The sequence below is a fragment of the Quercus suber genome, unplaced genomic scaffold, assembly GCF_002906115.3.
Source record: "Quercus suber isolate HL8 unplaced genomic scaffold, Cork oak 2.0 scaffold_132, whole genome shotgun sequence".
Taxonomy (NCBI): domain Eukaryota; kingdom Viridiplantae; phylum Streptophyta; class Magnoliopsida; order Fagales; family Fagaceae; genus Quercus; species Quercus suber.
The window spans coordinates 952,411-980,164 of NW_027069595.1; the positions used below are offsets into that span (position 1 = coordinate 952,411).

The window sequence follows — 27,754 nt, forward strand, 5'->3', positions numbered from 1 at the left end:
CATGAACTATGCACGAGACCCACACAAAACGTCAAATGCCAGTAAAAACACAGACACTGGCATATCCAAATGCTCACTTAACATAGCCTTTCCTTGTCTGTTCCTGCATTAGAGTCTCTTAAGACAACTTTGAAAAATCCTTATGTCAACTAAATATAATCCAAGTGGTGACAACCGACAACCGTGAATATTAATATAAAGGAAGATACAAATGGGATTAAACAAACATAGTTTATTTTACAAAGCATACCTATAAAATAATTCATGTGTGTATTGTTAACTGTTAACTGTTAACTGTTAATATATGTTACTCAAAAAAAAAAAAAAAAACTGTTAATATATGCTAGATTGTATAATAGTTTGAAGTCCATCGCCTATAAAAGGCTTGTTGTGATTGTGTTGAGGCAGAGAGGCAAAACTAGAAAGATAATACAACCCTAGCTATCAATATAATTGCACTGTTCATCTTCTTTCTTTTATTTCAGTTCAATCATTTCTCTATATACCTGTGTTTAAGTGTGTCTATATATACATATATATATGGAATCAATCACCGTCCGGCACATGGTGGCGATACCTTTCCCGTGCCAAAGCCACATCAACGCCATGATGGGTGTTTGCAAGTCATTTTCTTCAAAACAAGGCCGTGGAATTCTCATCACCTTCGTTGTCACTGAAGAGTGGCACAGCTGCATCTGTGGCTCCGACCCCAGCAAGCTAAATGATAACAGTAACACCATTCGCTTCGCTACCATCCCTAACGTGTTCGAGCGTGAAAAAGTGGGTGACTTTGGGCCCTTCAACGAAGTGGTGAAGGCGAAAATGGAAGCTCCCGTTGAAGAACTCCTAGATCGACTCGACCCTCCGGTGGATAGAATCATAGCTGACTTTGAGCTGCAATGGCCACTCGACTTTGCAATTCGAAAGGAAATTCCAATTGCCTCGTTTTGGAGCATGTCAGCATCTTTTTTCTCCATGCTTCATCGTTATTATGTTTTCACTCAGCATCATCATTTGCCACTTCACTTTATAGGTACTTCCTTTAGTAATAATGCATGTTCGTGTGAATAAAAATAACAGATCTCATCGGCACCATTTATCACATTTTTTACGAAAATTTAATAACATGTGTGACTGTGATCAAAGAATTATTAATATCATATCAATCAACCTACCATTTCTTCTCTTTCACTCACATACGCACACATCATGATTGCACTAAAAATTATGATATGAAAGCTATGTCCATAACCAAGAGTCTTGTAACTCAACTAATTAGCATAACCTGAAGTTTTCAACAGAAACCTTCTGAATTCAAATACCCTTCTCCCATTATAACTATCAAATTTTCAAAAGAAAAAAAAAAAAAAAATGGGTCCATAAACTTTCTCTAAAAATAATAATCCTTCGGACACAAAGTGACATGATATACTTTTTTCGTAGGATACTATTTTTTGTGTTTTTTCTGTCATAACTACTTATATAAGTTGTTTTGATGGGTTCCACTATTAAAATAAATAAATACATTTTTTATTTAAAGACTAAATTGGAGTAGCGTAATAATTGGTTTTATAAGGTTGTTTTTATCAAAGATTTTCAATGTTCAAATCACTCATTTCCTAGCTACCAAATATATATATATATATATAAAGTCAGCCCGATTGAAAACCTAAACTATTTTATTAAATAAATGTTGTAACTAAATTATGACAAATTATTATTGACCATCAAGATAATCAATAACTTCGCATGTAAAAAGTAAGAAGAGTGTAATAGTTGTTATCAAATTGAAAGAGACATACAAAAATTTAATTAATATTTTTTTACTTCAAAATCAATTAAGAAGAGTGGTTTTTAAATAAAAAATTATGATATAGAAATTAAATAGATGTTATTTAATATATATCTAAACATAGATAGGAATGCACTTTAAGTCATTGCTTTATGTGTCAAATTCTATTGGGTTGGCTTTGACAATAATTGGTGTATAATATAATAAAAGTTGTGTCAATAATGGGCCCAGATAAGAGTAATGTTGCTCTAATCACAATAGATCATGTTAATTAACATTTTTGAAAAATAATGTCCCTAGGAATAAAATTTTATGTTTTACTCTTAGTGTTTCATTTTATGCTCTACTATATGTCTATTTTTTTTCATTTTAAACTTTAATTTAATATATATATATATATATATATATATATAAACATGTGATGATTGTTAGAGCAGATATAAAATGGACTATTCAATATGGAACAAAGGATTTTTATTCATGTCCCTGGTATTACTTGAAAAATCCCTGCTTCCTTATTGTAATTTTAATATATGTATATGTTTACTAGTTGGACCCCTCATAGAAATTAAATTTGGTTTGCATGTAGTTTCAAATCACTAGAGAGAATTCATTCCACTATATATTTTATTTCCTAGATCAAACAATATATTTGCCACATGCGTCAGAATTTTAAATAGTAAAGCAATTGTTAAACTTTTAAATTTATAATATTTAATCCAAACTATTAAAGGGTTGTTTGGTACATGCACTTAAAAACATATGTGGAAATAGGTGTGGGTGAAAAAGTGTGTAGAAATACGTGTAATGTTATTTAAAAACTGAAAACATGTGTTTAAGTTGTTATATCAAACGGGACTAAATATGTTCATTTTAACTGGAGAAGATCATTTTCCTGGCTAACTATTCACTTTTTGATTTCAACTAAGCCCACCTATTTCAAATGCAAAATATTGATTTGCAATTAGTGCATATTAGTCGGTTTCATAAGATAATTTGTCCTGCTTTGGGTGTGATAGATCAAGAAGACAAGCATGTGGAAAACATTCCCGGAATTTCTTCAACACATTTAGAAGACCTACGAATCTTATTTCATGTAAACAACCCAAAGGGAATGGAACAACTCATGAATTGCTTTTCAATGGTGTCCAAAACACAATATCTTCTTGTCAATTCCTTCAATGAGCTTGAAGCTCAAGCCTTTGACTCTTTGAAAGCAACATTCCCTTTCCCTGTGTACCCTATTGGTCCTACCAACCGTTGCTTGGAACTAAAACTTGATCAACATAGTTCCTTTACAACTACATCAACTATTGACTATCTAAAATGGTTGGATTCCCAGCCTAGAGGCTCTGTCTTGTATGTTTCATTTGGAAGTTTTTTTGAGCTTTCAAGCACTCAAATGGATGAATTCGCAGTCGCGCTTTGTAATAGTGGTGTTCGGTTCTTGTGGGTGACGCGTGGGGAAGCTTCTAGGCTGAAAGAAACTTGTGGTGGTGATAAAGGGTTGGTAGTGCCTTGGTGTGACCAACTAAGAGTGTTGTGCCATCCTTCTGTAGGTGGATTTTGGTCCCATTCTGGATGGAATTCAGTCCAAGAAACTATTTATGCAGGCATTCCTATGCTTGCTTTTCCCTTATTTTTGGATCAAGTTCCTAACAGTAGGAAAATTGAGGAAGATTGGAAGATTGGGTGGAGGGTAAAGAGAGCAGAGATAGGAAGTGAAATTTTGGTGGCAACAGAGGATATATTACAACACATACAAAGGTTTATGGATCTTGAAAGTTGTGAGGGAAAAGAAACTAGGAAAAGAGCAAGAGAGCTTAAAAATATGTGTGATCAAGCAATTGCTAAAGGTGGATCATTTGATTCTTATTTGGATGCATTTGTTAGTGACTTTTTAGAAGGCAATTTGAACCATTAAGAAGTTTCGTTATTATATGGGATTTATGTGGGTTTTTTTCTTTTTCTTTTTCTTTTTTTTAAAGAAGAGAATATGTGTGGCTTGCTGAACATGATTATGGAATTAGTAGTAAATGTATAATACTGTTATCTTAATTAAGTTAATGTGTCAATTAATTTGTTGCAAGTGGTTGATCTAGCCAATTTAATGTAATTATGACCTTAAGTTGCTTATGGTGATTAATGGAATCATCAATATCTTTGTAACAGTAGTGATAGTTACATATTGTGTATACGAAACACGGTTGAAAAATCGTATTTTGAAAATGTGATTTTAGCTGAAGTGTGTAAGTGTGTGTTACAATAATTAGTGTTTTTTTTTTTTTTAATTGTAATTTTAAGGTTGTATATTTTGATGAATCTCAAGACAATTGGTTGCCGACAATAGCAAGCAATAGTCAGCACCATTTTGTTGATTTGTAGTGGCAAATCGTTGATGTTGTTGGTCACTTGGTCCCAGATGGGGATGGCAGTTCAATTAGGAAGTGAAAATTATGTATTCAACTCAATAGGCGTTCCAAATGGGTTGGATTAGATTCGAGGGGAACTGCTAAATAAAACCGTTTTGACATTTAGTTTAAACTGGAAGTGGTTTTCGAAATAAGAGAATGCTGGGTGTCGTTTACATTTCAGCCTTTTAAAACTGAAGGACATGTCATCTCTTCTTTCTTCTTGAAAATAGATGATAGGCTACATGAACGGTCTCGCAGTGTTTCAAACCAAAGTCATTGGTTAGGACAAAAGAAGAAATACAAACCGGAAAATTATTGACTCAATATTATAAGATAGAACATGATAGGTTTTAAAAGCATTGTGAGAAAACCTGACTTTGCAAAATGACAATGAGCCCTACGGCCTAAATTTTCAAATTCAAAGTCTACTGGCTTAAGCCGGTATCACTAAAATGACTTGAAATGTTTACTTTAAGTCTTGGTTTGAGTGAATCAAAAACCATTGAGAAAGCCATAATGAGAATAAATACATTTATAACCCTTCGAGGATTTAACTATAATTTCAATATCACCCATTAATGCTTGAAGTGGGAGAACCTGCTTGTGGTCCAAGTTTCCAAAGGGCCTGTGCTGAGTCCCATTCTCCACTTCCTAGCGTTTTTGGACACATTGTTCTCAAATTCACGCTTAAGAGTGGATCAATAATCAGAATGTCAATGTCAACAAACGAATTCATGATTGCATGAATCAATTGAGGCTGCTCTGCAGCTGATCCTTTCTTCCATGTTGTAATCTAGTAAAGTCCATCCATATGGAGGCAGCAACATCTACAAGTTTCATCAGCTATGACTCAAGTTCATATATATTCTTTCACATGGCCAAAGGCATATAAGAAGAAGTGAAGAACATTACAGAAAGGGTAAAAAAATGAAAAGAAAAAGAAACACAATGGCAAGCAAACAATAGGCACCCTTAGATCGGAGGGCAGTTGCAAAGACCAATCATATTGATCATTTGCAAACAACTGGCACTATCTTCACTCTTGGGGCTTTTCCCACTTGAGGGGCTTCACTACCTCCCATGTGAAGTCGGTGTCATCTCTTCCGAAGTGGCCATATGCGGCTGTCTTCAAGAACCTGCCATTTCCACCTCTCTTAAGATCTAGGTTAATGGCAATCATTCCAGGCCTGAAATCAAAGCTCTCCTTAACAATCTTGAGAATCTCCTTGTCTGGAATCTTCCCAGTGCCATATGTGTCAACAAATACAGATAATGGCTCAGGAACACCAATGGCATATGAGACTTGCACAATGCACCTCCGAGCAAGCCCATTGGCAACAATGCTCTTTGCAGCCTGCCTAACAACATATGCTCCACTCCTGTCAACCTTGGTAGGGTCCTTTCCAGAGAAGGCACCACCACCATGGGCTCCCCATCCACCATAAGTATCAATGATGATTTTGCGGCCAGTGAGACCTGCATCACCATGAGGTCCACCAATGACAAAGCGCCCTGATGGGTTCAGATGGAAGATTGTCTTCTCATCAAGGTACTTCTCAGGGATGACAGGCTTGATAACATGCTCTTTAAGATCAGCAGCAATTAAAATAAAAATTGAGGCTTTAGAGTTTTGATACCTTATTTTGTTTATGGAAATTTTAAAGAAAAAAAAGATGTGATTTTTTTACGGTTGAAGTTGCTTGCAACAATTTCTTGGGTTGGAAGTGACATTACTTTCATGGGTTTTTCCTTGTTCTGTACTCAGCTTTAGCATATAGATTTGTTCTTACTATATCACATGGAAGATTCTGTTTAACTCTTTGGTATTTGCTTGATTTGAAAGTATGGATATATAGTGTCCGTATGGAACAACTTATTTAGTTTTTTTGCTGAAAGTGTGCTAAAGTATACTTATACCTTAAAACAAGTGAGAATAAATGAAAAAAAATGAGGTTTCAAAATATGTATATATATAAGATAAAAGTGAAGTTGAGAAACAGACTCATAGTCTTTATGCTTTCTAGATTTGTGTCAAGAGTGGTTTTTCTCAATCTCTGAATTGCAGGATCATATTCTTCTTCTAGTAGACTTTCATTTTAATGTAATTATTAGAGAATATTACTTGATACTTGTCTTGTTGGTGCTTCTTTACTTTTACACCATAATTGGTGTGTAGTGAAAGCTTGTTTGATGCTATTTTCTTTACTATTATTTGCCTTTAGAATATTTGCTTTTGGGAATCTGTTTAGGCACTNTTTTCTGATCAGTGCTTGATGCCTGCCTGAACAAGACCCTGAGAGCAAGGTTGCCTGTGAGACATGCACCAAGACCAACATGGTTATGGTTTTTGGTGAGATTACCACCAAAGCCAATGTAAACTATGAGAAGATTGTACGTGACACATGCCGTACGATTGGATTTGTTTCTGATGATGTGGGACTTGATGCTGACAACTGCAAGGTTCTAGTTAACATTGAGCAACAAAGCCCTGATAATTGCCAGGGTGTCCATGGCCATCTGACTAAGAGGCCTGAGGAGATTGGTGCCGGTGACCAGGGTCACATGTTTGGCTATGCTAGATGAGACCCCTGAGTTTATGCCTCTGAGCCATGTCTTGGCTACCAAGCTTGGTGCACGCCTTACTGATGTTCGTAAAAATGGAACCTGCCCCTGGTTGAGACCTGATGGTAAAACTCAGTCACTGTGGAATACTTCAATGACAATGGTGCTATGGTTCCAGTACGTGTCCACACTGTCCTTATTTCCACTCAGCACGATGAAACTGTTACTAATGATGAATTTTTTTTTTTTTTTTGTAATTATAACCCAAGAAAAAAAATAAGAGCACAAACAAAAGCATAAATTTCTCTAATTTTGAGCCCAATGAAGAAATTTGCATCATTTCTACTCAAACTATAAGTAAAGACATATTACACTGCTCCAAAGAGTTCTGCAACATTTGCGACCACCCCATAACAAAGATTTTACTAACATAAATCCCAGCAAGTAAACACATATCAAGCATTATTAACCAGAAACCAACAAAAAACAGAGACAAAAACAGAACTTGCCAGCAACCCAAATCATACAACAAGTAACAAAACAAATCCCTCTAACTTAAATCTTACACTAACAAGAAAAACTAAAGCACTAACAAGGGAAATTATCAAACACAAACACTTGGGCTAAACCCAGATGTGTGGTATAGGCAAAACCTGACCTTTGCGTGTCCAACCGTGTCCCCGTCTCTTAAAGGACTCTGTGTGCCTCTCACACTGAGACTTTGGGTCTGTATTTATAGGCCGATAGTAAGGTTTTTTCTATGTGAAAATGACCACTTTGGATATAATATACGGGATTATCAAAAAATAAAAAAGAATGGACAGTCTTTATTTTATATTTTGTTTTAGGGGGCAAATGCTACTATGGCATAGGCACTTCAGTAAGTTCCATGAGCTCTTTTTCTTTTCGATTAAAAAAGAAAAAGCTCTTTTTCTTTTGCATCAAATTTGTCCTCATGCTCCAATTAACTTAATTGATAAAATTTTTAGTAATTAAATAAAATATTTGAAGTTAAATTGTCGCTTACACAAAAACTTATTAGTATCTTATTATAATAATAAAGAGCACTGTGGGTACTTGACTCCATACAAAGGATTTTGTTCGCTTTGGGGAGCCAAACCCTCACGAATTTGTCCCCCGACCGAGTGCAGGCATTCACATGTGTAGTAGTGGTACACTAGTGCAAGCTCCAGAAGCATATAAAGCGCTAGTGGGAGGGTTCTCCTTCCGATGTGGGACTAAGTTGCCTCAAAGGAGTGAACGCCTGCACTCGGTCGGGGGACAAATTCGTGAGGGCCTGGCTCCCCAAAGCGAACAAAATCCTTTGTGTAGAGCCAAGTACCCACAAGCACAATCATAAAAAACGGACATCATAAGTCAAAACTCTATTAAAAAAAAACATTTGTCCTAATAACATCAAAAGATTTTTTTTTTTTGGAAACAAATCACATCAATGGTTAATGTTACAAATTAGGGCTAGTATACTAGTATTATTCCCTTTTTATATTTTGGATTGTTTCCAACACTTTTAAGTATTACAAGAATAACCACCAACAACCCTTAGTATGATCACTCTATAATAATAAGTGTTTATGGAGTGTGGGGGGCAAAAGTTGGGGTTCAAGTCTCTTAAAGGAATTTTACACACATATGTACACTTAGATTAGGCTAGAGTAGAATTTTTATCTTGTAAAAAATAAAAAATAAAAAAAAGTATTACAAGAATATCAAAATGTTTCTTTTGTCAACCATTCGTAAATGCTAATCCACTAAAAAATGACAATATTCTAAAGAAAAATAGTATAAAAAAAGTCTTTTCTAATAGGATTAACAACAATGCAATGAAGCATAATGGAATGAGTGTACTGACAATGTTATAATATCAACTGTATAAATTACAAATTTTAATAATTGATTTTGAAGCAACCTAAAATTTAGAGGGTGTAAAGTAAACTTTAATCTACAAAAAAAATTTTTTCCCAATTATGTTGGTAAGAAAAGTTTGTACATAAAACAATTTTAAATTTTCTCTTGATAAAATAGTGAGTCACTTCTTTTATTATGCAAACAATGAGTTTGTTAGTTTGTAAATATAAACAATAATAATAATTTATTTTTATCTTTCTCGTATGTCAAGAAGAAGTCTAAAGGAAATGCTTTTCTATAAAAATAAAAATAAAAAATAAACGTTTATTATAATTTTTTATGTTTGGATTAGCCTATTTTCTTTAACTTTTTTTTTTTTAAATAATCTAAATAAAAATTTAGATGCATGCTAGAAAAAAAAATTAAAAAATTAAAAAGTACCCGATTAATAAGCTAAATTAAAAAAATAAATAAATAAAGGCATACCCAAGACTGCCATCCCATAAACAAAAAGTGTGCGATTTGCTTACTTTTATAGTTTTACCAAAACTTAACTTTTTGACCAACATATGAATTTTTTTTTTTTTTTTTTGGTTAAATAATATGATTTGTACTTGGAGCATTTTACTTTCTAATAATATATACATGTTACAACATATGTAATAAAAAAGAAGAAACAAAAAAGGCTGAATAAGTATATTTTGTTGAAACTACATAAATAAGAATGTTCATAGGAAGCAAAATGAGAACGTTTGATGATGACTCCCAAATTGTTGGAGAGCTCATGGGAAGCAAAATGAGAAAGTTCCATCATAACACTACTCTGTCTAACTAGCTTTTCGGTGGTGGGGGTCCAGATTTGAAAACGTGTATATATGGAGTGAGATATGGGCCGTTGATGGGGTTGAATTGGTGGTGTGGATTGGTTGGAGTCGGTGGGAGAGAGTGACAGAGCCACCGATAGATATAGGTTTTTTTTCTTAATTTGTCTTCGTGGTATGGTGGGTCACCGGCTGAGCCGGTTGGTTTTTTGTAGAGTTCACACCACCTTGATGTAATTCTTAGCTTCATTTTCATGGCTTAGCTTAGATGAGGGGCTTGGCTCAATTGACTTTTTCTTTTTTCTTTTTTCTTTTTTCTTTTTTTGACTAAAATACATTCTAATCCTTTTAAGATTTATAGGGCTGTTATTTTGGTCCTCAAGTTCATAATTTATAGTAAACTCTATAAATTTCTTCTCAAGTCCAAAAACTTGGTCTTTGATTTCATTTTTGATAAGAGCGACTTCTAAAGTTTTTGTTGGGACTCTTTCAAAGTTAAAGTTCAAATCCTATAGAGAATTCACAATACCTGCTCTAAAATGTCTCTTCTACTCTCCCAATTCATAAAAGTTTCTGTAAAATGGGTTCTTGGGATTCTAATGGTACAACCCATACTCTGGCCAAATGGTCACATAATATATTTGGTTCTTTTGATATAGGTTGTTGTCCTCCCTGTTTTGAGTCTATTATCAGGGTCGAGGCAAGTAGTCCTACTTCTTTATAGTTCCTCTATTTTGTTTTAATAAATTCTTCTTAAATTTTAAAAAAAAAAAATCCAAAAACTTAAACTCTGCTTGGCTTGACTTGAGTTATTAATCAAGTTGAGCTCGAGTTCAATATTAAGTACAAACTACACTAATAAATTCATATTAAGCATATTATTAAGTCCATTTGGTTTGGATGAGTGGTATTAACTCCTAATTAATTAAGGTCTAAATAAGTTACGAGTTTATTTTTCAAGTCTATATCAAGCTTATTACCAAACTCATCAATGAGCATAGACTTGGCTTGTTTTTTGTCAAACCCTATTATTTACAAGTTTGTTTTTTTATAAACCTTTTTTTTTTTTGCTTAGGCTCAGCTCATTTAGTAAAGAAGCCTAAAACAACAGCTCAAGATTGACTTTTTTATAAATAAACAAGCATGAATAAGTTTTATATTGAGCCAAGACAATGTTGTTTTGTGCTTTTTTATAAATAAACAAGCATGAATAAGTTTTATATTGAGCCAAGACAAAGTTGTTTTGTGAACAGCTTGATTCATTAATTTACCTCCCTAGATAAAACTCCCTATTTATTATTGATTATACACAGCATTTCAAACACACGACTTCAACTTACATTCTTTTCTAATGGGAGAGAAAGAATCATTAAAACGTTACTAAAGTTTTGTTAGAAATTAAACACTTCATAAAATAATGTACATTTTTCCCATCTTAATTTTTTGTCTGTGTTGGAAAGTATAATTTACTTTTCATAAAAGTGAAGAAAAAATCAAGTCATTGATTGCCAAAGAAAATCATGGGATTGGTTAACAAATCAAAGGATTGATTGCTAAAGAAATTATCGTTGAATAATATGTATAATTTCTATTATAAATATGAATTCATTTATAATGTATACTTAGAATGAGAAGAGAGAGAGAGAAAAAAAAAGGGGGGGGGGGGAGGGGGTTAGAATGACAATAATTGTTTTTTAGATAGCTTATCTGTAGATGTATTGTTCTTCCATTACATTCAAAGAAGAAAAAGGATTAGCAAAGTTCGTTTATCATTTATTACGAAATTATTATAATATAAGTGTGTGGACAATTAGACATAACTTTTGTTATAATTTGTTGAAGCGGTTGATTATAGGTAATGGACAATCATCACACAAAATTTCCTCCAATTAATTTTAATCCATAACACGAAGTGACGTTTAAAAAATCAAATGATTTTAAAGGATAAATTACACAAAATTATAAATGACACGTGTTTCATATTTAGCTAAAATTTTGAGGGAACTAGAAGGCTTTACGAATTTTTTATATAAAAATAGAAATAAACGAAATATACAATTATACATATTATATTATTATTTTTTCTTTCTTTTAGATATATAGAATTTTAATTATCTACTTCATAATGATTATTCTTTATTATCAAACCAAAAAATTAAGTTTATTGTGTAGACAAAATTTAAAGTCCAAATTTTTTATACGGGGACGAGAATTTATTGCTTGTACTACTCACCAGTCACGGCTCATATTTGTTTGGTTGTTCTCAAAATGGGAATAGAGTTGGTTGTTCAAGTTATTAATGTCATTCAATAGATAAGTGTTTCTCTTACTTTGGAAAGGAATTTTTACAAGGAATGATAGAATATTCCTTAAAAATCTCTTTCAATCCATTCCTTTCATCCCTAGTTCTAATCTTCTACTTTCAGTAGTTGGTTTTTTTTTTTTTTTTGGCTGAATCAACCATTTATGTTCTTTTTTTGAGGCATTGATGTTTCAATTGATGTTTCAGCTTCCAACACCAACACGGAGCATGCCTTCATTTTGTGGAAGAAGTGAAAAGTTGGTCAAAATTCCAACAAAAAAGAGAGTCCACTAGTTATTTTTGTGAAGTAATATATATATATATATATATATCTGTGTGGCACTAATTAAATTCCAAAATGAGAATGGTGACCAACTCATCATCATCAAGATCCTCCAATAACAGAGGCAAAGTCTCTCTCTTTGTTCCCCTCTCCATATTTACCTACTTCTGTCCACTTACTTCTGCCCCCCTCAGTAGTCACCAACAATTCACCAACCACGTTAGACTGCCACGTGTCTGTGTCCAACATCTTTGGAGAACCTCCCCCATTAAAGAATGGAGCTAAATAGCTAATATAACTCATGAGCTCATTGGAGTCTAGCTCTTTGGTTTCAGCTCAAAAGTGAGGCTGTAATACTAAAATCTGCAATATTCCCAAATCAGCAATGTTAACTAGGACAAATCTTTCGCTACTTGTTAAGTTTATAAGTTATAATTCGCATAAAATTAGTTTTACATACAATTACTATTAACATTATATTTATTATATAATTATAACATGATTCATTTAAAAAAAAAACCATTAAGTTTAGAGTAAAATACTACTTTAGTCCCTAAACTTTACCAAAAGTTTGTTTTCACTCTTAAATTTTTAAAATTTTGTTTTTCATCACTAAATTATTCAAAAGTTTGTTTTTCGTCTCAAACTTATTNTCGTTTATCAATTATTACGAAATTATATATATATATAAGTGTGGACAATTAGACATAACTTTTGTTATAATTTGTTGAAGCGGTTGATTATAGGTAATGGACAATCATCACACAAAATTTCCTCCAATTAATTTTAATCCATAACACGAAGTGACGTTTAAAAAATCAAATGATTTTAAAGGATAAATTACACAAAATTATAAATGACACGGTTTCATATTTAGCTAAAATTTTGAGGAACTAGAAGGCTTTACGAATTTTTAATATAAAAAATAGAAATAAACGAAATATACAATTATACTATATATATTATTATTTTTTCTTTCTTTTAGATATATAGAATTTTAATTATCTACTTCATAATGATTATTCTTTATTATCAAACCAAAAAATTAAGTTTATTGTGTAGACAAAATTTAAAGTCCAAATTTTTTATACGGGGACGAGAATTTATTGCTTGTACTACTCACCAGTCACGGCTCATATTTGTTTGGTTGTTCTCAAAATGGGAATAGAGTTGGTTGTTCAAGTTATTAATGTCATTCAATAGATAAGTGTTTCTCTTACTTTGGAAAGGAATTTTACAAGGAATGAATAGAATATTCCTTAAAAATCTCTTTCAATCCATTCCTTTCATCCCTAGTTCTAATCTTCTACTTTCAGTAGTTGGTTTTTTTTTTTTTTTTGGCTGAATCAACCATTTATGTTCTTTTTTTGAGGCATTGATGTTTCAATTGATGTTTCAGCTTCCAACACCAACACGGAGCATGCCTTCATTTTGTGAAGAAGTGAAAAGTTGGTCAAAATTCCAACAAAAAAGAGAGTCCCACTAGTTATTTTTGTGAAGTAATATATATATATATATATATATCTGTGCCACTAATTAAATTCCAAAATGAGAATGGTGACCAACTCATCATCATCAAGATCCTCCAATAACAGAGGCAAAGTCTCTCTCTTTGTTCCCCTCTCCATATTTACCTACTTCTGTCCACTTACTTCTGCCCCCCTCAGTAGTCACCAACAATTCACCAACCACGTTAGACTGCCACGTGTCTGTGTCCAACATCTTTGGAGAACCTCCCCCATTAAAGAATGGAGCTAAATAGCTAATATAACTCATGAGCTCATTGGAGTCTAGCTCTTTGGTTTCAGCTCAAAAGTGAGGCTGTAATACTAAAATCTGCAATATTCCCAAATCAGCAATGTTAACTAGGACAAATCTTTCGCTACTTGTTAAGTTTATAAGTTATAATTCGCATAAAATTAGTTTTACATACAATTACTATTAACATTATATTTATTATATATAATTATAACATGATTCATTTAAAAAAAAAACCATTAAGTTTAGAGTAAAATACTACTTTAGTCCCTAAACTTTACCAAAAGTTTGTTTTCACTCTTAAATTTTTAAAATTTTGTTTTTCATCACTAAATTATTCAAAAGTTTGTTTTTCGTCTCAAACTTATTGAAAATGATTTACTTTCTATCCTTTAACTTTACCAGAAGTTTGTTTTTACTCTTTTGTCTCTAAATTATTGAAAATATATTTTTTATTCATCCATATTTTTGTCTTTGAACTATTATTATTATTTTTATAAAGTTTAAGGATGAAAATACAAATTATTAAAGTTTAGGGATGAAATAAAAAATTTAAAAAAATTAGAGACTAAAATAATATTTTACACTTAAAATTATTAGACCTTTTCTTCACTAAAATGTTAGAAGAAATCAAAAGGGATTGCTATTTTTGGTTTAATGATATGGGCCAAATTGTTTTACAGCTAGCTCATGACAAGGGAAAGCTGATGGTTGGCCTTGCTGCGTACACAAACGTGGGGGCATCCCTTCTTGTCTAGCCCAGCCATGCCTGCATTTATTACTTGTCCAAGATGGCATAACTCTCTTTTTCACTAAGGATTAGTTTTGATGAGCTTATTTGCGTTTAGCTTATATAGTTTTTAGCTTTTTTTTTTTTTTTTTTTTTTTTTTTGTAATTGTATTTTTTGGGTACTATCTCATTGTAATATTCAATTAACTTTTAACATTTATTTTTTTTTTTTTAATACTTATAACAAAAAGTTTTCAGTTTCAGCTAAATAAGCTATTCCTAATTAGAACCAAGGTACATAGACATGTGAGCAATAATGTCAAAGAAACATTCAACACTTCTAAGGGCTGTTGGTACGTAGGTTCCAAACATGATATCTGTACAATACAAAAAACTCAACCATGAAAATAGACTGTAGAAATCTATGATGTGAGGTGGAAAAGAAAAGAGTGAAAAAAAAAAAAAAATCATGGAAGTTTATGTGGTGCGGCCCTGTGGCCTATATTATGGGACAAGAGCCCAAATAGCTATAGTTTCTCTTTCTCATACAGTTTTCATGATAGTATATGTGGGGACAGTTTTTGCGGCCCAAGCCCAAGGAGGTATGGATTCGGAACCCACTGAGCCCAAAACAATAAATATTTGTAGAGATGTGGTGGGCGAAAGGGCTAGGCACAGTAATGAAAATGACAGTATTAAGCAGCAACACTGATGAGAGAAGCTGAATTAATGTGCTCTCGGACTAAAATGGGTACTCTGTCCGAAGAGATGTGTTTCATTGATAATCAAGGATTACAATTCCTGGAGCTACAACCATCTAATATATCCTTTCTCTCTCCTATTTTCCGATCCCCTTCTATCAGAGCGTACCCTTCCCTTATATAGCATTACCTTCTTACATCTCCTCCGTCCACTTGTTCATCATCCAGGCATCCACTTGAGTACATGTCCCATCATCCCACCTTTAGCCTTATGTGAGTGGCGGTAGCTGAGAAAGCACTGTTCAGGTTTCCTGCCACATAAATGCGGCCAGAAAGGTAGTGCAGGGCATTAAATGTGGTGGTTGAAGTATGCCTCCTTGATATTCCCCTGTTGCCGTATATCTTATAGTGTGTGTCCGAGGCTCCTCTCCCTCCTGACGCTTGTCAAATAGATCACTTGAACCTCCCATACTCGCGTTTGATCAAACCTCTTCGGATCGAGACTCATGACTGTTCGACGTATGAGCATCTCCTCGGATGGTATACGTGTTCATCCCCAGGCATCCCCCATTGCGCGGGGGCGTCCGACTGAAGGCTTCATCTCCTCGGATGAAGAGTGTTCCTCTTTTAGGGCCTTGGCCGAATAAGCTGGGTTGGGTTTTTCCCCCCCACTCTAGGCAAAGAGTCTCATGTGAGATTAACACCTTTCATAGGAGACATATCCTTATCGAAGGACCCAATACTCCCTTACCTTTTAAAAAAAGAAAACTAAAATAAGACAGTTTCCATAGAATGAGACCAATATTTACAAGCATCGAAACTCAATAATTAGATTCTTACTATGGTATTCTTCTCCAAAAAAAAAAGATTCTTACTATGGTAGATTCGATAGTATAACATGTGCTATTACATTCTCTCTTTTTGCCTAATCTCAGCATATTTGACTCCTTTGGTACTTAAAAATATATACTTTTGAATTCCCCACGTTTTCATTCTTTGGAAATTTGGTCATTTATTCCTTTGCCACCATCATTACTCGTGATGTCAAACGAAGAAAATGCTAGTGTTTTTTAACATCATTTGCAAGCTATATTCACCAAGATTAGTGTATTAAAAAATCATTGTGCTTCTAAACGTTTCACGATTTCTTTGCATAACAATTAATTGAAAAATGCATCAAATCTTAAAGGACACACACACATATATATATATATATAGATCTTAATTATTTATAAGATCAAAGGCAATCTAAATGTTCATGAGGTGTTGGAATCCACTTTGTTAACACATGATGAAAATTGTGTCACCTAACCCCTTTAATCCACCCAATAATAATAATAAGACGAAGAAGAAGATACCATATAGTTGGTAGGTTGGTTGGTCTAATAATTCTGATTGAGAAATGAGAATGGCTTATTTTATAGTTGAAGCAGCTTTAAGCATGATGTAATAATGATGCTAATTAGCGTGTGTAATTAATTGTAATTGATTATACAAGCATGCAGTGTCTCTATCCACTTTTACTTATTAAAACATTCTTTTTAGTCCATTTGCTTCTCTCTAAAGACCAAACTAGATAAAGCAGGGTGACATCGACTTACAAAAAATTCCAATTCATGCAAGATTTGGATCGTGTTGCATGCCTTATATATTGGTTTGTATATTTGAATAAAATTATATATATAAATGCATAAAGATGACACCTAGCTTTCCAATCTTCTTTGTATCAAAAAAGAGCTTTCCAATCTTCAAGTGGCTGAACTCATCATCCACATTGGTAATGTTCTTTTGCCCAACTCAATTTCAGCAGTGGAGTGCCAAAAATTTCTATTGCAATTTACTAAAGTAGTAAAAGTTATTTATTAACTATACTGTCCTACCAATCAATTTACTGTTATTTACTAAAAGGTTCATGTTATCTCATTCAGTTTGGCATTCATTACACTTGCGAGATCAACATATACTTACACATCAGTAGCCTTAGCTGACAGTTTTCACCTCCTTTAAGATTTTCTAGCACTATCATCAAAATCATCTCTCTTTTTGGCTGACTAGTAAATTCTGTATCTGAATACGTGTATTATTTTCTTGGGGGCAGAATGAATCAAAAATGAAGATCTTCATTTGCTAAATGGTTTTCAAATCAACCACTCCATGTGATTAAAGCATGCTAATTAGTTGAAGTCAGAAAAGCCTATTACCTCTTGTTACTGATGATAAAATGATCAACACTAATAAGGTAATCATAACCATTGACTTTCTTGGCACAATGGCTACAACAAAGGTGATTTGAGGAAAATATAGAGGTCTTTTTAGTTCCATATATTCCCAGCTTAAGAACAACCATGACATTTTCATCTATCACAAGCAGCTATACAGATACGTGCTGAAATTTAAAGGGCAACTTCTTTTATGAAACAAAACCAGAAACAAAAACACAAGCCTCAAGTTCTGAGGAGATAGACTCTAATCAACAATGAATTATGTACGCCGTAACAAAAAAGACCCAGGTCACGTTTAAGTTGGCCAACTTCTTTTAGCTTTTTAGCTTATGTACAGATTTTAAAGAATCACCTTCTCTAGGTAAAATTATGCTTTCAACCAACTTTCAGCAGATAAGCTTTCAACAAAAAACTGTACCAAAGGGACACCTCCTTGTTCAAGGATATATATATATATATATATAAATGCATAAAGATGACACCTAGCTTTCCAATCTTCTTTGTATCAAAAAAGAGCTTTCCAATCTTCAAGTGGCTGAACTCATCACCCACATTGGTAATGTTCTTTTGCCCAACTCAATTTCAGCAGTGGAGTGCCAAAAATTTCTTTTGCAATTTACTAAAGTAGTAAAAGTTATTTATTAACTATACTGTCCTACCAATCAATTTACTGTTATTTACTAAAAGGTTCATGTTGTCTCATTCAGTTTGGCATTCATTACACTCGCGAGATCAACATATACTTACACATCAGTAGCCTTAGCTGACAGTTTTCACCTCCTTTAAGATTTTCTAGCACTATCATCAAAATCATCTCTCTTTTTGGCTGTCTAGTAAATTCTGTATCTGAATACGTGTATTATTTTCTTGGGGGCAGAATGAATCAAAAATGAAGATCTTCATTTGCTAAATGGTTTTCAAATCAACCACTCCATGTGATTAAAGCATGCTAATTAGTTGAAGTCAGAAAAGCCTATTACCTCTTGTTACTGATGATAAAATGATCAACACTAATAAGGTAATCATAACCATTGACTTTCTTGGCACAATGGCTACAACAAAGGTGATTTGAGGAAAATATAGAGGTCTTTTTAGTTCCATATATTCCCAGCTTAAGAACAACCATGACATTTTCATCTATCACAAGCAGCTATACAGATACGTGCTGAAATTTAAAGGGCAACTTCTTTTATGAAACAAAACCAGAAACAAAAACACAAGCCTCAAGTTCTGAGGAGATAGACTCTAATCAACAATGAATTATGTACGCCGTAACAAAAAAGACCCAGGTCACGTTTAAGTTGGCCAACTTCTTTTAGCTTTTTAGCTTATGTACAGATTTTAAAGAATCACCTTCTCTAGGTAAAATTATGCTTTCAACCAACTTTCAGCAGATAAGCTTTCAACAAAAAACTGTACCAAAGGGACACCTCCTTGTTCAAGGCAATTTCCCTCTTCTAATCTGGCATCACAAGTCCATTAACAAATAGAAAAATCCTGCCAGTGCTGCACAAAATATACAGACCAAGTTGGAAACACAAGGAGAAATTATATTTAAAAATAAAAATAAAAATGGTAGCATTCTTGTGTCTAAGGTGCCAGCTATCCTATGCCTAAAAACTAGTACTTCTCCATTTGGATTAAACAGAAAATTCATCACTTTCTGGGGTCTCTCTGGGTAATTGACACAAGTCTCTGCCCTCCACCATTTTGCCAAACTCCACGAACTGGCCATCCTCCGGGCGGCTCCTTACCTCCATCTGATTTTTCTTCAGTCTGACCAGGACCAGGATCAGAATCACCAAGATCTAAAAGTTCTGTGGCATCATTACCTAGACGGTTTCTAAGGAACTTAGAAATTTTTTTCTTTGGCTTATTTCCAACTCCCCCAGTCTCCACATTTTTTGTTGATCCACCACCCGCTAAATGAGAACCATTTTCGGATTTTGGCTCCATTCTTGAGTGATGGGTAGAAATTAAGTTGGACAGTTCATCATCCACAGAAGCTTTTAATTTGCCTTTGGTAGACCGATACCCATCTTTTGATAAGACCTCCACCTCATCTTCAGAAGGCTTATAATTTGATTGGAAACTCGCATCCTTTGAACTATGGAACCCATTTGCTTCACACTTCTCCTTACCTTTTTTGGAACTTTTTTTGTTTTTGGACCGACCACCATTGCTACTTGAAATGTTTTCAGATGAACCAACAGTCATGTTAAAATTGTAAGTCTCAACAAGCTCTTTTTGCTTCCGAGGATCAGGACAGAGTCTTGCTAGCTCAAGGACAAGATGTGACAGACCAAACTGAAAAACATAGGCAAGATATTCCCCTGCATCAATTATGCCCTGGCGATACTCTGTGGATATTTCTCTGAATGCAGCAAATTTGTTCTCATCAAATTCTAAAGCAGCACGAATTTTCTCCACCAGATTCTTGTTAGCATTTTGAACATCTTCCACCTTTGGCAGTGGGTGGCTACTTGAGGGTGCCTTATTAGTTTGAGAGGAAGAAACCGGAGGAAAACTAGAGAGAGAAATATCAAAAGGCCGTCTATCTACAAAGTTTGGATTCGAAACAGAGTGGCCAACCTGATTGGTGCTACCTGAAATCCTTGGCGAACAAGCAAAATTAGACGATGCAAGTAGATGAGCTGTGGCTAGTCCAGACTGAGCAGGGCTTGTATAACTAGATGATGAAGACTCATTAACCTTCACAGGCTTCCTCTGGGAAGAATTAGGAAGATTAGATAATGAGCTACTGGTTGATGAGCTAGTTAAATGACTTGCTGCTGGCCAAGCTTGAGAAGAATGAAGAACAGTTACAGTTCCATTGTTCCGGCGACGAAGGCAAGCAGCCATAGTGTTCCCTTCTGAATGATTTCTAAATTTCTGTCGACTTCTCCTTGAAGCCACAGGTAGCGGAGGAAAGGATGATTCTTCCAGTGTTGCCCTCGTATTTTGTGCTGAAGCATGGCTTTGTCTTGAAGGTGTCTCAGATTCTCTGGTAGCTAATGATTCAAACGCATTTGTGATTGATGCAGTATCCCTTGCTTGGTGATTGGAAACTGCTTGGGTACTTGATGAAGCATGATGATGATGTTCTGTATTGGCTGTCTCAAGACTAGCTTGAATGGCCAAAGAAAGTCGATTGTCTGACAAATCCAAATGAGAGACACATCCTCTACCTTGACGATCTTGCTCATTTCGTCGGTACTGGAAGCTTGTTTGTATCTGGACATAAATAAGAAGAAACAGTAGAGACACCCATATGCCCAAGAGAAGAAGGATTAACAACAGAAAGTGGAAACATTTTTACACCAAACAGGTCTACAAATTGTCCAGATTGCAGCAGACGGTGGAAAGATAACAGACAAGACTACAAAAGGAATTTAAAAAATGCATACAAACCTGAAGAGCGGCATTCCTCTTGCAGCGAGACATGTGCCCTCCATGCTCCATGGCATTATGCCTCTATAGATATTGGATTTAAGTGAGACAATAGAATCTACCAAAAAAATAACAAGCGGAAACATACTCAAAACAAAAAGAGAATGTAGAGCATATTTAGGCCAACAAAGATGTCACCTTGAGTTCAGATTCGTTTGTGAAAACAACAAATTTTTTGGCAATGCAGGCTTCATTCTCACATAAATGATGGTCTTGACGAAAATGGATCTGCAAGATTATACTCTTGATTTCAACATAAATTTCAAATATGACTATTCACTGAAATGAATACATGTAAGAACACAGAAAACAACTGGCCTCCAAGTCATCATAATTCTTGTAGTACTCATATTGTCCCGGATGCCGCCTGCAATGAACAAGGTAAATTGGATCCATGGTCTGTATGTTTGCTTAAACTTCAAGGAAGTTACAACCCTCTCGTAAACAAAAGCATCATTTACCTTTGGCATATATGGCAAGTATAATGTTCAGTGGACATATGCAAGTACAGCTCATTATCTCCATAGAATGGATTTTGGCAAAATTCACAGATAGGATGTCCCATAAATCCACCTCTTTCACTTTCAGTGCCATCAACCTCTGAATCCCCCGTCTTTATATGCTGATTTAATTGTGACTTTTCATATAACTTTTGCTCACTGATAAATATCTGGTACACAATTCAAAGTGAAGTCAGTAACATTGTAGTGCAAGGTCACGTACAACGTTCATGCTTCTAAAAAAAGAGAAGAATTTCAGCAAGATAGTAACAACAAATTTCTACAGAAAATTTATAAGGTACCAAAACCCAAAAGATGGAAGAGAAGAGGGTGCTAAGGTTAGAACTCAAAAATCTGCATAAAAATTTAAGATGTGGAATTCTACAAGCAACTCCCTTGTGTCCTTTCACAAACCAGTTATACAGTGAGTATTCAACTAAAAGAGAAAAAGATAAAACCAAATCCAGAAGCCACATTGTAAATACTTTATATGCAACTCATTATATTACCATGTCATGTTTGACAAATACTAATAATAATTCATCAATGTTTATTTCATGCAAACATATCTCACCTTCCTACCTTCCAAACATAGACTGCACATGAACAGCCTATGTTGGTGGAACAAATGGCCTCTCAGCTGCTCAATGTTCTTGAACCCTGCTCTCCTCTTTGACCCTTCATTCCTTTGTTCATTTTTCTTATCACAAACAATGCATGATAGTCTGCACATGGCCTTTATCATCTTGTAGTGATCCATATCATCAAAATACGCTTGTGTTCCTTCATGATACCAATATTGTCCAACTTGACCCTCTGTTGGATCAGCTGGAAAAACTGAAAAGTCATTAATCATCCTTGTATAATCTCCTAAAGCCTGGAAAAAAGGGAAGTAATGAACAAACATTACAACCAATAAGTATATAAAAAATAAATCATGCAATAACTCATCAAAAATGGCAGCTACAACTCAGTGAAGTGTGAAAATTGGTCTTTTTCTCTTTCTTAGCAGTGTCTGCAAGCAGAAGATAGACGAATGGAATTAATTGTGGAGAAGTTACCATATAACAACAGATCTCGGTTGGATCCAACAAGGATGAAACATATAAGTCTAGAAGAAAACTTTCTAATTCATCAGAGTTGCCAATTCTCCCATAACCAAGCACAGCAATCATGTATGTACGTTAAAGATCTTACTGAAAAATGCTAACCTTAGTGACAAAGATGATATTTGATTCGGACTTGCAAAGGCAGCAACGACGATCATCACAGATGAAACGGAGACGAATGACACAGGTGGAGCAGACCTCCCGATGGCCACATGATCCATATGCAACCCACAAAAGTGTCTCAGCACAGACAACGCAGCTATCGTCCATGGTATATCTCTTCCTAAATGGAAAAAAATGATACGAGAAAAGTGATTTTATGCTCTGATCACCCATTTACATTCTGACCGTAACCAAGTAACCAAATAGATATACAATATGCTTTTTTCCCTTAATTTGCAATGGTTCCCACTAAGGACTCATTCATGTTCAGATCATGACCAAGGCCAATGCCAATAAGGTTGACAGATTAAAAGTTGTTTATGATGGGCCTTCATTTGTAGTCTGGCCACTCCATCATATACTCATGTGAATTATATTCTTATTACTGAGCACTAATAATGAACAAAAGTTTACCTATCAAAGACCAGTGAATACATGGCTCCTTGAAGATTTATTTCAATCAGTGAAATGACTAAAGAAAAAGAAGACTTAAAACTTCAAAACTCATAAGCTCCCATCACCAGTAAATACAATCATCTCATAGATCTCAAACCATAAGGAATTTAATAACTAATAACAGTGAATTTTACACCACTCTGCATTTGTGATATCAATACACATTAATTATCACAATCAACACCAAGAACCTTGATAATGCAAATTAGACCTCAAAAACCAATTACTACTTGCAGGGAGCTCTACATCAAACACCAAAATCAGCCCAAGAACTATGTATGACCTTTCAAACCTATTATAGCAACAAAGCATGTTAACCCACAAAAACAATAGACATTGAATAATGAACATCCAAAAAATGTGCTTCTTGACTGGATCTGTACATGAGCATCTGTATGCACGAGCGTATATGTACATAGATAGGGTCAAATCATGTTACACCTAGCATAATTCTTCCTTACTTTTACACCATCTAAAAAAATTTTATTGAAGTAATATTTTGAAAATCCCATAGTTGTGTTACATGTTCTCTATGTTCTTAACACATTGATGTGGACAAGAAAGAGTTTAAGGAAAAACAAGATTTAATACCAAAAGATTCAAGATTTGTGGTCTAGTTTTGATGTGGGACTTTCTTGACACTTATCATTGGTTACTTTAGTTATTATCAAGTCTTGGTACTAAGGTTTTTTTTTTTTTTTTTTTTTTAAGGTTATAAAGTTTTTGGTTCGGTCTTAATAGTTTTACTAGAATATGGGCAATTTCGAAATTTTCAGATTTTCTGCAATGGGTTGTTCTAGAGGAAAAGGTATTTTGTATCAAATAATACCACGTCATCCATATCAAAATCCCATAAACAAGAGACGTGTACAAAAATAACTACCCACTAACACGTCTTAGTGGGTAGTTATTTTTTGCTGATATGTCTCACATTTATTAAATTTTGATTCTGCTGACAATGTATCATTCATACCAAACACCTTCTTTTTGCTGATGATACTATATTGTTTTGTGATGGTGCTGATTTTCTTTGAAGCTATTACAGGCCTGAAAGTTAATGTAGGCAAAAGTGAGATTGTTCCTATTGGCGATGTTGGGGATTTGAATGGTTTGGCTCGTATCCTTTGCTGCAAGGTGGGCACTCTGCCTATGAGATATTTGGGCATGCCTCTTGGGGCACACTATAAGGATGCATCAATTTGGAATCCTATTATTGAAAAGATGGAGAAATGGCTGGCTGGATGGAAAAGATTGTATCTGTCCAAAGGAGGTAGGCTTATTTTGTTAAAAAGTACCCTATCGAGTCTTCCCACCTACTTTTTATCGTTGTGTACTATCCCTCGGGCTGTGGCTGCAAGAATTGAAAGAATTCAAAGGAATTTCCTATGGGGGGCCTCAGAGGATGTTTTTAAATATCCTTTAGTTGCTTGGGATAAGGTATGCTTGCCAGTTGAATGTGGTGGTTTGGGAATCCAGAGAATTGGGCTGTTTAACAAGGCTTTGCTTGGGAAGTGGTTGTGGCGGTTTGGGAAAGAAAACCATAGATTAAGGCGTCAGGTTATAGCAGACAAATATGGAGAGACAAGAGAAGGCTGGTGCACTAGAGGGGTAAGAGGAGCTCACAGGTGTGGGATATGGAGGAGTATTAAAGAAGGATTAGAGAAGTTCTTTAGCCAGATTTTGTTTAATGTGGGGGAGGGTAGCTGTGTTAGTTTTTGGCATGACCCATGGTGTGGGCCTACTCCTTTGAAGGAACTCTTCCCTTCCATGTATGATTGCTCTGTTTCTAAAGAAGCATGGGTCTCTGACTTGGTTGTAACAAATTTAGGAGGAGGTAGGAGCTGGAATTTATTGTTTCGTCATGGTCCTCAGGATTGGCAGGCAGCCACTATCTACTCATTCTTTGACTTTATTTATTCCTCTATGCTGAGGGGTGAGGGGGATGATCAGTTGGTCTGGAGATTGACTACATCTGGTGTTTTTGATGTGCGCTCTTTTTATAAGCTATTATCTAGTCCTACTACCGATGCCTTTCCTTGGGAGTGTATATGGCGTACTAAGGTGCCTAAAGGGTGTCTTTCTTCTTATGACAGCAGCTAATGATGGGATACTCACCATTGACAACCTTATTAAAAAAGGCAATTTTTGGTTAATAGGTTTGCTTGTTTTGTTGTGATGGGGAATCAATGGACCACCTTCTTCTTCATTGTAAGTTCTCTCACGCTTATGGTGTGAAGTTTTTGCAGTGTTTGGTATTCAATGGGTCATGCCAAGTCAGTGAAATCTTTTTCTTTATTTGGAGAAACTGGTTTGGAAAACATCTTTCAATCATTTGGACATGGTCCTGCATTTTAATGTGGTTAGTCTGGCAGGAAGTAATCCTCGCATTTTTGAAGACAATGCGCAAACTTTGGAACATATAAAATGATTACTTTTTGTACTTTGTTTCTTTGGGCTCGTATTTGGGGGTGTACAAATTGTACTGCTGTAGCTGATTTTTTAGTTTCTATTACTACTTAGCACAAACAGCCATAAAATACATAAACTTCATCAACCCACTTTTGTAATCCTCATATAGCTCCAAAGTTCAAGTCTTTGCATCACAAGTCTCTAATTTCATCCACAGCAAACTCATTCCACTGTTTTCACTCCTAAATGCATATCACACGCACTTTACCATGCTCTATTTGCCAAGATTTTACATCAACTACTCACAAATGCAAATAAAGTCAAACAAAAAGCAAACTAAACCCTTCATACTTTCATGCAAAACCCACAAAAATTAACCAACCCACCACACCTTTTACCCAACTAAATTGAATAAACAGAGCCACCACAACCATAACCCAGAAATTCTTTCATACACATATACACAAAAAACCCAAAAAGATCAAAACTTTCATTCCATTTACACACACGCACACACATCTATAGACAGAGATAGAGTCTTAGAGAGAACCTGAGGGACTTTTGATTAGTAAGAACTAAGAACAGATCTGCAAGAGAGAGAAGAGGGCTCTGTTAGAGAGAAATACAATAGTGAATGAAATGCAAATCAAATCTTTTATTGAGAANACTATCTACTCATTCTTTGACTTTATTTATTCCTCTATGCTAGGGGTGAGGGGGATGATCAGTTGGTCTGGAGATTGACACATCTGGTGTTTTTGATGTGCGCTCTTTTTATAAGCTATTATCTAGTCCTACTACCGATGCCTTTCCTTGGGAGTGTATATGGCGTACTAAGGTGCCTAAACGGGTGTCTTTCTTCTTATGGACAGCAGCTAATGATGGGATACTCACCATTGACAACCTTATTAAAAAGACAGTTTTTGGTTAATAGGTATTGCTTGTGTTGTTGTGATGGGGAATCAATGGACCACCTTCTTCTTCATTGTAAGTTCTCTCACGCTTATGGTGTGAAGTTTTTGCAGTGTTTGGTATTCAATGGGTCATGCCAAGATCAGTGAAATCTTTTTCTTTATTTGGAGAAACTGGTTTGGAAAACATCTTTCAATCATTTGGACATGGTCCTGGCATATTTAATGTGGTTAGTCTGGCAGGAACGTAATGCTCGCATTTTTGAAGACAAGGTGCAAACTTTGGAACATATAAAATGATTACTTTTTCGTACTTTGTTTCTTTGGGCTCGTATTTGGGGGTGTACAAATTGTACTGCTGTAGCTGATTTTTTGGTTTCTATTTCTTTAGCTCTTATCTTCTGGCAAATTGTACTGCTGTAGCTGATTTTTAGTTTCTATTACTACTTAGCACAAACAGCCATAAAATACATAAACTTCATCAACCCACTTTTGATAATCCTCATATAGCTCCAAAGTTCAAGTCTTTGCATCACAACGTCTCTAATTTCATCCACAGCAAACTCATTACCACTGTTTTCACTCCTAAATGCATATCACACGCACTTTACCATGCTCTACTTGCCAAGATTTTACATCAACTACTCACAAATGCAAATAAAGTCAAACAAAAAGCAAACTAAACCCTTCATACTTTCATGCAAAACCCACAAAAATTAACCAACCCACCACACCTTTTACCCAACTAAATTGAATAAACAGAGCCACCACAACCATAACCCAGAAATTCTTTCATACACATATACACAAAAAACCCAAAAAGATCAAAACTTTCATTTCATTTACACACACGCACACACATCTATAGACAGAGATAGAGTCTTAGAGAGAACCTGAGGGACTTTTGATTAGTAAGAACTAAGAACAGATCTGCAAGAGAGAGAAGAGGGCTCTGTTAGAGAGAAATACAATAGTGAATGAAATGCAAATCAAATCTTTTATTGAGAAAAATGGTTTTATGATTCTGACTAACAATAAAAAGGGGGAGAATTTTGTCTCCGGGCACTGTGTTTCTCGGGGCCTGTTTTTCAGTTTGCTTTGTGTTTTTCCCCTGAAACCGAAAGAAACCAATTTGATGATGGGGACTGTCACAGACGGAGTCACTGTGAACTTATCTTTGTCAAAGGGAAAGTGACAAAGTGACGTCGTTTCTTACTTTGAGAAATTGGAAAACTCTTTAGATTTTCCTACGCTTTTTTTGGATCGAAATATTTTTAATTTTAAGAGATTAAGAGAATCGTTTTGG

The 27,754-nt window shown here is 34.7% G+C and overlaps 3 protein-coding genes and 1 pseudogene across 6 annotated transcripts; 2 read left to right on the forward strand and 2 right to left on the reverse strand.

Moving 5' to 3' along the window:
* The first annotated feature begins 564 nt into the window (after positions 1-564).
* Positions 565-3,973, forward strand: LOC112024640 (UDP-glycosyltransferase 87A1). Its single transcript, XM_024057249.2, has 2 exons — positions 565-1,033; positions 2,812-3,973. The coding sequence occupies exons 1-2, from the start codon at positions 565-567 to the stop codon at positions 3,714-3,716; spliced, it is 1,374 nt and encodes a 457-aa protein (XP_023913017.2). The 3' UTR covers positions 3,717-3,973.
* A 1,067-nt stretch (positions 3,974-5,040) lies between these two features.
* On the reverse strand, positions 5,041-5,937 carry LOC112025941 (S-adenosylmethionine synthase 2). Its single transcript, XM_065776287.1, has 2 exons — positions 5,895-5,937; positions 5,041-5,826 (listed from the first exon to the last, which is right to left on the reverse strand). Exons 1-2 carry the CDS (start codon positions 5,935-5,937, stop codon positions 5,243-5,245), a joined length of 627 nt encoding a protein of 208 aa, XP_065632359.1. The 3' UTR covers positions 5,041-5,242.
* Positions 5,938-5,944: 7 nt separating this feature from the next.
* Positions 5,945-7,068, forward strand: LOC136068758 (S-adenosylmethionine synthase 2-like; annotated as a pseudogene).
* An 11,797-nt stretch (positions 7,069-18,865) lies between these two features.
* On the reverse strand, positions 18,866-27,625 carry LOC112024618 (E3 ubiquitin-protein ligase hel2). Of its 4 annotated transcripts, none has more exons than XM_065776412.1 (9): positions 27,482-27,625; positions 27,342-27,378; positions 22,613-22,789; positions 21,976-22,278; positions 21,363-21,571; positions 21,220-21,268; positions 21,040-21,129; positions 20,863-20,925; positions 18,866-20,685 (listed from the first exon to the last, which is right to left on the reverse strand). In XM_065776412.1, exons 3-9 carry the CDS (start codon positions 22,778-22,780, stop codon positions 19,108-19,110), a joined length of 2,460 nt encoding a protein of 819 aa, XP_065632484.1. In that variant the 5' UTR covers positions 22,781-22,789; positions 27,342-27,378; positions 27,482-27,625; the 3' UTR covers positions 18,866-19,107. The 4 variants fall into 4 exon arrangements, with proteins under 4 accessions (XP_065632484.1, XP_065632483.1, XP_023913003.2 ...); XM_065776411.1 differs by having other exon boundaries at positions 22,613-22,793; positions 27,482-27,624; XM_024057235.2 differs by lacking the exons at positions 27,342-27,378; positions 27,482-27,625 and adding an exon at positions 26,088-26,198 and having other exon boundaries at positions 22,613-22,793.
* Between the last annotated feature and the right edge of the window lie 129 nt (positions 27,626-27,754).